The following is an 11,297-nucleotide window of genomic DNA, read 5'->3' on the forward strand; positions in this document are numbered from 1 at the left end:
CTAAAAATACAAAAATTAGCCAGGCGTGGTGGCGCATGCCTGTAATCCCAGCTACTTGGGAGGCTGAAGCAGGAGAATTGCTTGAACCCGGGAGGCGGAGGTTGCAGTGAGTGGAGATTGCGCCACTGCACTCCAGCCGGGGAGACAGAGTGAGACTCCATCTCAAAAAAAAAAGAAAAAAGAAAAAAAGAAAAAATTCCAAACTTGTAAGCCTTCACCCATGGAAGTGCCTGACGGGCATCCTTGGTTCTGCACAGGTTTCCTCCAAAGAGGACGGATTGCTGGAGAAGCTTCCAGATGCTGTGAGGTTCCTGGTGGTCTCTGAAGATGAGTCCCTCCTCGCCGCAGGTAGCATTTAGCTCTCATTTGGAGTAGTGAGGAAGCCAATCGGGATCAGGTTGGAGAAGGGGGTGGGGCTTGGGAACAGAGCAAGGTCCTAGGGCCAGAGGTTAGCAAACTTTTTCTGCCAAATGGCCTCGTAGTAAACATTTCTTGCAGTCTAGATGAGACAGTCTCAGTTGCAAAGACTCAACTCTGCAGTTAGGGCACAAAAGCTGGACTAGACACCATTTATCTGTTCTCTTTCTTTCTTTCTTTCTTTTTTTTTTTTTTGCGATAGGGTCTTGCTGTGTCACCCAGGCTGGAGTGGAGTGACTCCATCATAACTCATTGCAGGCTTGAATTTCTGGGCTCAAATGATCCTCCCACCTCAGCTTCCTGAATAGCTGGGATTACAGGCACGCACCACCATACCCAGCTAATTTTTGTATTTTTAGTAGAGACGGAGTTTCACCATGTCGGCCAGGCTGCCTTGGCCTCCCAAAGTGCTGGAATTACAAATATGAGTCACCACACCCGGCCTAATTTGCTCTTTTATTTCCACCATCTGCAACCTAATGGATGGTGGCATGTTAGCAGCTCAGTCAGCCCCTTTCCCCTTTCTGGCCTACTCTGGGACTGGCTTGGCCCCACCACTGTTTCTATTACATGGGGCAGCTGCCCTCTGCCAGCAGAGACAGAGGGCCACAGTGTTACAGCCTTCCTGGGTACCCGCATCCAGTGAGTCCTAAGCTCTTGTCCCATGTCCAAGAAGAATGAAGTCATGCTGACAATTGAAAAGTGATAAGGACAGAGAACTTTATTGAGCAATGAAACAGCTCTCAGGGGAGAGGGGATGTGAAGGTCGAGTCATCTCTCTCAGTGTGTCTGAGTCTGGGAGTTTTTATAGGCACAGGATAGGGGAGGGGCAGGCAGTAGGTAGTATTCCTGACCTCAGGTGATTCACCCAACTCAGCCTCCCAAAGTGCTGGAATTACACAGGCGTGAGCCATTGCACCCAGCCTTTTCCTTCCTTTTGATACAGAATTTTTCTTGGCCTCTTTGCCAGGTTGGCAGTAGGGGGTGCCCCATTTACTCAGCCTACAGGGCCACATCTGGCTTGTGGCCCAGCCCACGGCTCCCATAGCCACTGCCACGACTGAGCACTCAGCCCCCAGTGGGAGGGAGCATGTCAGCAAGTGAATGTAGGGTCTAGCCAGCTGCTCCAAGCACTGACACAGGGCCAGGCTCTGTGCAGGGCCCATGGCAGACCAGGCATGTCACCCCAAAGGAAACACAAGGGGTCCATGACCCTGAAGCCCTGAAGCCCCTGAGGGGGTGTTACATTGTGCTAATTAGCTTTTTTTTTTTTTTTTTTTTTGAGACTGAGTCTCACTCTGTTGCTCAGGCTGGAGTGCAGCAGTGTGATCTCGGTTCACTGCAACCTCCACCTCCCAGGTTCAAGGGATTCTCCTGTCTCAGTCTCCCAAGTATCTGGGATTACAGGCACCTGCAACCACATCCCGCTAATTTTTATATTGTTAGTAGAGATGGGGTTTCATCATGTTGGCCAGGATGGTCTTGAACTCCTGACTTCAGGTTATCTGCCTGCCTTGGCCTCCCAAAGTGCTGGAATTACAAATATGAGCCACCACACCCGGCCTAATTTGCTCTTTTATTTCCACCATCTGCAACCTAATGGATGGTAGCATGTTAGCAGCTCAGTCAGCCCCTTTCCCCTTTCTGGCCTACAGCTCTGGGACTGGCTTGGCCCCACCACTGTTTCTATTGCATGGGGCAGCTGCCCTCTGCCAGCAAAGACAGAGGGCCACAGTGTTACAGCCTTCCTGGGTACCCGCATCCAGTGAGTCCTAAGCTCTTGTCCCATGTCCAAGAAGAATGAAGTCATGCTGACAATTGAAAAGTGATAAGGACAGAGAATTTTATTGAGCAATGAAACAGCTCTCAGGGGAGAGGGGATGTGAAGGTCGGGTCATCTCTCTCAGTGTGTCTGAGTCTGGGAGTTTTTATAGGCACAGGATGGGGGAGGGGCAGGCAGTAGGTAGTACTGGAAAAGGTAACATTCAATTGGTTAAAAAGCATTCTTCAGCCAGGTGCAGTGGCTCATGTCTGTAATTCCAGCACTTTGGGAGGTCAAGGTGGGCCATCACCTGAGATAAGAAGTTCAGACCAGTTGGACCAACATGGTGAAACCCTGTCTCTACTAAAAACACAAAAATTAGCTGGGCACAGTGGCAGGCACCTGTAATCCCAGCTACTCAGGAGGATGAAACATGAAACATGAAAATTGCTTAAACCCAGGAGGTGCAGATTGCAGTGAGCCAAGATCACGCCACTGCCAAAAAAGTCTTATTCAGAAAGAATCAATCAGGAAAGGGTGGGCAAAAAGGCACAGGAGTTCTCACTCTGGGCTGTGGATTTCATTTGGAACCAGCAGCCCAGGCTGCTTTTGGTTCAAAGGTACAGTTTCACCAGGGACCCATTCCTAAATGGCTAGGCATTTGCCTGCCTCCTGCCACTATCCCTTCCTTTCTCCCTTCTTACTTTCTTTCCTCTTCTTCCTTCCTTCTTTCCCTTCTCATTTCTCTCCTTCCTCCCTTCCTCTTTACTTTTTTTCTTCCTCTCTATCTCCTTGACTCTCCTCTCTCCTTCCTCCCTTCCTTCCATCATAGTTATCAAAGGCCGGCTATGTGCCCAGCTTTGTGCTAGTTTCCGAGATACCATGATGAGCCAAAGAGGCAGTCCCTGCTCTCCAAGAACTTACAGTTTCATTATAATAACGTTACAAGTTTCCTTAAGATGAGTGATTAGTGGCTGGGTACGGTGGCTCACGCCTGTAATCCCAGCACTTTGGGAGTCCAAGATGGGTGGATCACTTGAGGTCAGGAGTTTGAGACCAGCTTGGCTAACATGGTGAAACCTAGTATCTACTAAAAAATACAAAATTTAGCCAGGTGTGGTGGTGAGCATCTATAATCCCAGCTACTCAGGAAGCTGAGGTGGGAGAATTGCTTGAACCCAGGACGCAGAGGTTGCAGTTAGCCAAGATCATGCCATTGCACTCCAGCCTCAGTGACAGAGCAAGACTCCATCTCAAAAAAAAAAAAGAAAAAAAAAAAGATGAGTGATTACAGAAGTCAGCATCCCCCTGCCCCCAACCTGCTGTGGGCTATGTGCAGATGAGGACAGGACTGAATCCACCTTCCCCATCCTGGATCCCTTCTCCTGGCACCTAGCAGGGCCTCCAAAACATCCTTTTTTTTTTTTTGAAACAGAGTCTAGCTTTGTTGCCCAGGCTGGAGTGCAGTGGTGCAATCTCAGCTCACTGTAGCCTCTGCCTCCTGGGCTCAAGCAGTTCTCCCGCCTCAGCCTCCTGAGTAGCTGGGATTACAGGCATGTGCCACCATACCTGGCTAATTTTTGTATTTTAGGTAGAGAATAAAGTACATGAAACATTGGGGTTCACCATGTTGGCCAGGCTGATCTCGAACTCCTGACCTCAAGCGATCTACCCCCTTTGGCGTCCCAAAGTGCTGGGATTACAGGCACGAACCACCACACCCAGCCTCCAAAATGTCTCTGTTGATGGAAGGAATGACCCTCAACCCCCTCCAGGCATGAGAGGTGTAACCCCAGTTCCTGCCGTTTCAGGCTTCGGAAGATCAGTGCGGATATTCTGGGCGGACCCGAGAGGCTTTCGCCGGTTCATGGCCACGGATCTGGAACACGAAGACATGGTGGAGACGGCTGTTTTCGGTCCTGAGAACAACCTGATTGTCACAGGGTCCCTGGATGCGCTCATTCAGGTGAGGGGAGATCATCCTCACCTCCGCCTCAGGAATAGACAATGTGATTCTTTAGGGATTTTTGGCTGCAAAATACAGACACCCACAAAAACGAGTGCAGGCAAAATAGGTGAGTTCACTGGGAGGATATGGGGGTGTATCCTCCGCCCCAGTGACAAACCTGGTTGGGAATTACCTAAATGTTTAACAAAGGAGGTAGAATTCCCAAAATGATCCTCAAACCTTGGGGGCAGATTTAGGCCTTCAAAGTGGAGCAGGGTTGTGGGGGAGGAAAATTCTCAATTTAAGTTCAAAGTTGTCCAAGCTGGCGAGAAAAGTAGATGGTGAAATAGCGGATCTTCAGTGTTTTAGTCTCAGGCCCCTTGAAGTTCTCTCTTTTTTCCCCCCTCCTTCTTATGAGCTATTTTTTCCAGTTTTAAATAAATTGACAAATAGACTGTGCACAGTGGCTCACACCTGTCATTCCAGTACTTTGGAAGGCCAAGGCAGGTGGATCACTTGGGCCCAGGAGTTCAAGACCAGCCTGGGCAACATAGCGAGACCCAGTCTCTACAAAAAAACACAAAAATTAGCTGGGCATGGTGGCACGTGCCTGTAGTCCTACCTACTCAGGTGGCTGAAGTGGGAGGATCACATGAGCCTGGGAAGAGGCTGCAGTGAGCCGTGATTATGCCACCGCACTTCAGCCTGGGTGACAAAACAAGAACCTATCTCCAAAAAAATAAGAATAATTTTCTTTTTATTTTTTGAGACCAAGTCTCACTCAGTCGCCCAGACTGGAGGGCAGTATGGTGTGATCTCAGCTCACTGCAACCTCTACCTCCTGGGTTCAAGCAATTCTCTTGCCTCAGTCTTGCGATTTGCTGGGATTACAGGCACCCACCACCATGCCTGGTTAATTTTTGTATTTTTAGTAGTTAATTTTGTATTTTCACCATGCTGGCTAGGCTGGTCTCGAACTCCTGACCTCAGGTGATCAACCGCCTTGGCCTCCCAAAGTGCTGGGATTACAGGCATGAACCACCATGCCTGGCTAGAATAAAACAACAACAACAATAATAATAATAATAATAATAATAAATAAAAAGCATTAAAAGTTTTGAGCTTCCAGACCCTCTAAAAAAGATTTACAGGGCACCCTCTAAAAAAGGTTTACAGGACACCCTCCAGGGGGTTCCCTGGAACACACTTTGAGAACTGCTCTGGAAGCTGCTGGGTTCAAGTGTGAGGAAGGTAAAGGAATGGGAAGATGTGAAGGCCCTTGAACTACAGCCTGAAAATTCACCTTAGGTGTACTACTGAAGTGTACTACTTATTTTCTTATTTATTTATTTATTTATTTTTATTTTTATTTTGACGGAGTCTCACTCTGTCACCAGGCTGAAGTGCAGTGGTGCAATGTCAGCTCACTGCAATCTCTGCCTCCTGGGTTCAAGCGAGTCTCCTACCTCAGCCTCCCAAGTAGCTGGGATTACAGGCGTGCACCACCACACTTGGCTGATTTTGTATTTTTAGTACAGATGGGGTTTTACCATGTTGGCCAGGATGGTCTCGATCTCCTGACCTTGTGATCTGCCCGCCTCAGCCTCCCAAAGTGCTGGGATTACAGGCGATTACAGCCACCGCGCCCAGTCTATTTATTTATTTTTATTGTTATTTATTTATTTTGAGACAGAGTTTCGCTCTTGTTGCCCAGGCTGGAGTGCAATGGCACGATCTTGGCTCATCGCAACCTCCACCTCCCAGGTTCAAGCAATTCTCCTGCCTCAGCCTCCTGAGTAGCTGGGATTACAGGCTTGTACCACCACGCCTAGCTAATTTTTTGTATTTTTAGTAGAAATGGGGTTTCTCCATGTTGGTCAGGCTGGTCTTGAACTCCCGACCTCAGGTGATCCACCTGCCTCAGCCTCCCAAAATGTTGGGATTACAGGCGTGAGCCACTGCGCCCGGCCCAATGGGCTGAAGCGCGTTTCTGAACTGTAGTTGTCCACCGAAGATGTCAGATCTGCCCTCCTGTTCTGCTTCCTCAGGTATGGAGTCTGTCAGAACAGGGGACCCTGCTGGACATCCTGGAAGGCGTCGGGGCCCCCATAAACCTGCTGGCCCGCGGTGGGGCTTTGGTGGCATCTGCTTCCCTGCAGTCCTCATCTTTCAAAGTCTGGGATCTCAGCAACGCTCATAGGTCCCGGGTCCCTGTGCCATTTCTGGACCGCACTGGTCTCACTGCAGTGTCCCACAATGGAAGCTACGTCTACTTCCCCAAAATTGGGGACAAAAACAAAGTCACTATTTGGGACTTGGCAGAAGGTTGGTAAGGTATAAGTATGGTCATTTTTGTGGGTAAGGCTTGGAGCCATCTGTCTTAGTTTAGGCTGCTGTAACAAATCATCCCCACAGGCTGGGCCCTGTGCCTCATGCTTGTAATCCCAGGGCTTTGGGAGGCCTAGGCCGGTGGATCACTTGAGGTCAGGAGTTTAAGACCAGCCTGGCCAACATGGTGGAACCCTGTCTCTACTAAAATCACAAAAATTAGCCGGGCATGGTGGCACATGCCTGTATTCCCAGCTATTTGCAAGGCTGAGGCAGGAGAATTGTTTGAACCTGAGAGGCAAAGGCTGCAGTGAGCCGAAATCGCGCCACTGCACTCCAGCCTGGGCAACAGAGCAAGACTCTGTCTCAAAAAAATAAAATAAAATAAATTATCCCCATAGACTGGGCGGCATAAGCAAGAAACATTATTCCTCAACATTGTGGAGACTGGGAAGTTCCAGATCAAAGTGCGAGCAGATCTGGTGTCTGGTGAGGACCTGTTTCCTGATTCACAGATAGCCATCTTCTTGATGTGTCCCCAGAGACAGAGAGAAATCTCGTGTCTCTTCTTATAAGGGTACTAATCCTATCACGAATGCCCCACATTCATGATCTAATCACTTCCCTGTCACTCTGCTACAGTTTGGAGGTTTGGCCCTACAAACCTGATATTGACATTTAATATCTGGCTGGGCATGGTGGCTTAAACCTATAATCACAGCACTTTGGGAGGCAGAGGCAGAAGGATTGCTTGAGCTTGGGGTTCAAGACCAGCCTGGGCAACATGAGAGGACACCATTTCTACTAAAAATTTAAAAATTAGCTGGATGTGGCCAGTCACAGTGTTTCACGTCTCTAATCCCAGCACTTTGGGAGGCCAAGGCAGGTGGATCACCTGAGGTCGGGAGTTTGAGACCAGCCTGACCAACGTGGAGAAAACCCATCTCCACTAAAAAAATATAAAATTAGCCAGGCGTGGTGGCGCATGCCTGTAATCCCAGCTACTCGGGAGGCTGAGGCAGAAGAATAGCTTGAATCTGGGAGGTGGAGGTTGCGGTGAGCCAAGATCACACCTTTGCACTCCAGCCTGGGCAATAAGAGTAAAACTCTGTCTCAAAAAAAAAAAAAAAAAACTTAGCTGGATGTGGTGGATGGCGTGTGCTTGTTGTTCTAGCTATTTAGGGGGCTGAGGTGGGAGGACAGCTTGAGCCTGGGAAGTTGAGGCTACAGTGAGCCATGATCACACTACTGCACTCCAACCTGGGTGACAGAGTGAGATCCTGTCTCTTAAAAAAAAAAAGCTAGGCGCAGTGACTCACACCTGTGATCCCAGTACTTTGGGTTGGCTGAGGTGGGCGGATCACTTGAGCTCAGGAGTTTGAGACCAGACATCTCTACATAAAAGACAAAAATTAGCTGGGTGTAGTGGCACACGTCTGTAGTCCAAGCTACTTGGGAGGCTGTGGTGGTAGGATCATTTGAGCCCAGGAGGCAGAAGTTGCAGTGAACTGAGATAGTGCCACTGCACTCCAGCCTGGACGACAGAACAAGACCCTGTTTCAAAACAAAACAACAATAAAAAAAGAAATTTAATCCCCAGTGTTGGAGGGAGGCCTCATGGGAGGTGTTTGAATCATAAGGACACATCCCTCGTGAATAGATTAATGCCCTCTCCTGGTGAGGCAGTGGTGGTGGTAAGTTCCTACTCTGTTAGTTCTCATGAGGTTGTTAAAAAGAACCTGACCCCAGCTACTCAGGAGGCAGAAACAGGAAGATTGCTTGAGGCCAGGAGTTCAAGACCAGCTGGGGCAACATGAACCCTGTCGCAATAAAAATAAAAATAATGGCCTTGCATGGTGGCTCACGCCTGTAGTCCCAGCACTTTGGGAGGCTGAGGTGGGTGGATCACAAGGTCAGGAGTTCAAGACTAGCCTGGCCAACATGGTGAAGCCCCATCTATACTAAAAATATAAAAATTAGCCGGGCGTAGTGGCAGGCACCTGTAATCCCAGCTACTCGGGAGGCTGAGGCAGGATAATCACTTGAACCCGGCAGGCAGAGGTTGCAGTGAGCGCCATGGCACTCCAGCCTAGGCGACAGAGCAAGACTCTGTCTCAAAAATAAATAAATAAATAAACAAAAATAAAAATAATTAGCTGGGCATGGTGACATTCACCTGTAGTCTCAGCTACTAGATAGAGAGAGGCAGGAGGTTTGCTTGAGCCCAGGAATTTGAGGCTGTAGTGAACTGTGATTGCACCGCTGCACTCCAGCCTAGATGACAGAGCAAGACCCTATCTCAATTAAAAAAACAAAAGAAAGAAAAGGAAAAGGAAGCTGGCACTTCCCTCTCTCTTGCTTTCTCTGGCCATATGACCTCTGCACACCCCAGCCCCCCTTCACCTTTCATATTAAGAAGCAGCCTGGGGCCCTCACCAGAAGCAAAGTCTGGCACCATGCTTCCTGTACAGCCTGCAGAACAATGAGCTACATAAACCTCTTATTCATAATTATGCATTACTGTATTAGTCTGTTCTCACACTGCTAATAAAGACATACCTGAAGCCGGGCATGGTGGCTCACGCCTGTAATCCTAGCACTTTGGGAAGCTGAGGTAGGTGGGTCATTTGAGTTCAGGAGTTCGAGATCAGCCTGGCCAACATGGTGAAACCCTGTCTCTACTAAAATTCCAAAAATTAGTCAGAAATCGCTTGAACCTGGGAGATGGTGGTTGCAGTGAGCCAAGATCCTGCCACTGCACTCCAGCCTGGGCAAGAGTGAGACTGTCTCAAAAATAAATAAAATAAAATAAAATAAGATAAAATAAAGTAAAAAAGACTTACCTGAGACTGGGCAATCTGTAAAGGAAAGAGGTTTAATGGAGTCACAGTTCCACATGGCTGGGAAGTCCTCACAATCATGGCAGAAGGCAAATGAGGAGCAAAGTCACGTCTTACATGGCAGTGGGCAAGAGAACGTGTGCAGGGGAACTGCCCTTTAGAAAACCATCAGATCTCATGAGACTTATTCACTACCATGAGAACAGTATGGGGGAGACTGCCTCCATGATTCAATTATCTCCACCTGGCCTTGGTCTTGACCCATGGGAATTATTACAATTCAAAATGAGATTTGGGAGGGGACACAGCCTAACGATGTCAACTACCCAGCCTCAGGTAGTCCTTCACAGCAACACCAACAGACTTACACAGGCCCCAGCTCCTAATACCATCCTATGGGGAGTGAGGATTTTGACATAGGAATTTGGTGGGGGAGGGGGGGAACACAAATCTTCAGTCCATAACATTCCTATAACTTCAATCAGGTAGAATGTAGCTAGTCAAAAACAGGATTTCATTAGCAACACCAATGGACCAAGACAGGCCCCAGTTCCTAATACCATCTCATGGAGGGTGATGATTTTAACACAGGATTTGTGAGGGGACACAAATCTTCAGTCCATAACGCACCTATAACTTCAATCAGGTGGAAAGTAGCTAGTCATGGCCGGGCATGGTGGCTCACACTTGTAATCCCAGCACTTTGAAAGGCTGAGGTGGGTGGATCATTTGAGGTCAGGAGTTGGAGACCAGCCTGGCCAACATGGCAAAAACCCGTCTCTACTAAAAAAAAAAAAAAAAAAAAAAAAAAAAAAAAAAAAATTATCTGGGCTTGGTGGTGCGTGCCTGTAATCCCAGCTACTAGGGAGGCTGAGGCAGGAGAATTGCTTGAACCTGGGAGGCGGAGGCTGCAGTAAGCCAAGATTATGCCACTGCACTCCAGCCTCAGCAACAGAGTGAGACTCCACTCCCTGAGGAAAAAAAAAAATAAAGTAAGCTGTTCAAAAACAGGATTTCATTTTATACATTCTCTGCATGAGGTAGTTGGTAATCTGGTTGTTTTCGTTTAGCCTGTTTTAATTCAGGTTACCTAGAAGCTGGGTCTGTGATGAGGATATTTGCACAAGTGATGTATTGAGGGGTATTTCCAGGAGAACCCCAGAGGGCGATGAGAAAACAGGGCTGACGGGAGAAACGGTTGGGCTAGAATGCAGGCTCAGCTAAAGTCCCCCTCAGCCTCATTCCATGGGGAGCCCTCGAAGAGGCACAGCACCAGTCTTAGTCAATTCTGGCTGCTGTAACAGAATGCCATGGATTGGCTGGCTTAGAAAGAACAGCAAATGGGGCCAGGTGTTGTGGCTCATGCCTGTAATCCCAGCACTTTGGGAGGCTGAGGAGAGAGGATCACTTGAGGCCAGAAGTTCGAGACCAGCAGTTCGAGACCAGCCTGAGCAACATAGTGAGACCCCACCTCTACAAAAAAATTTAAAAGGTATCAGGCTTGGTGGTACACACCTGTAGTCCTAGTTACTCCAGAGTGGCAACAGAGACCCTGTCTCTCTCTTTTTTTTTTTTTTAATTTAAAGAAAGAATAGAAATTTATTTATCATATTTCTGGAGGAGGCTGGGGAGTCCAAGATCAAGGTGCCAGCAACTTTGTGTCTTGGGTTAAAATATTTTTTTTTAACTCAGTATCTAGTGAGTGTCCTCTTTCTGGATCACAGATGGCCAGCTTTTCTTTGTCCTCACATGGTAGAACGGGGCAAAGAAGCTCCCTGGGGCCTCTTTTTCTGTTGTTCTGTCGTATTTAAGAGACAGGGCTCACTCTACTGCCTAGGCTGGAGTGAAGAGGTACAATGATGGCTCACTGCAGCCTCCAACTCCTGAGCTCAAGCGATCTTCCCGCTTCAGCCTCCTGAGTAGCTGGAACCACAGGTGCACCACCATGCCTGTCTCCTGGAGACTTTTACATTTTTTAAAATATTTATTTATTTATTTATTT

At 48.1% G+C, this 11,297-nt stretch overlaps 1 protein-coding gene across 3 annotated transcripts in view; it reads left to right on the plus strand.

Annotated features, from left to right (window-relative positions):
• NWD1 (NACHT and WD repeat domain containing 1) overlaps window positions 1–11,297 on the plus strand; it is a 97,896-nt gene that overhangs the window by 75,410 nt on the left and 11,189 nt on the right. For all 3 annotated transcript variants that reach the window (XM_011925730.1, XM_011925729.1, XM_011925731.1), the window contains 3 exons: window positions 258–348; window positions 3,991–4,145; window positions 6,176–6,452. In XM_011925730.1, the coding sequence (XP_011781120.1) occupies window positions 258–348; window positions 3,991–4,145; window positions 6,176–6,452 (523 nt within the window). The remainder of the gene's footprint in view (window positions 1–257; window positions 349–3,990; window positions 4,146–6,175; window positions 6,453–11,297) is intronic.

This window comes from Colobus angolensis, unplaced genomic scaffold (assembly GCF_000951035.1).
Source record: "Colobus angolensis palliatus isolate OR3802 unplaced genomic scaffold, Cang.pa_1.0 Scaffold66, whole genome shotgun sequence".
Taxonomy (NCBI): Eukaryota; Metazoa; Chordata; class Mammalia; order Primates; family Cercopithecidae; genus Colobus; species Colobus angolensis.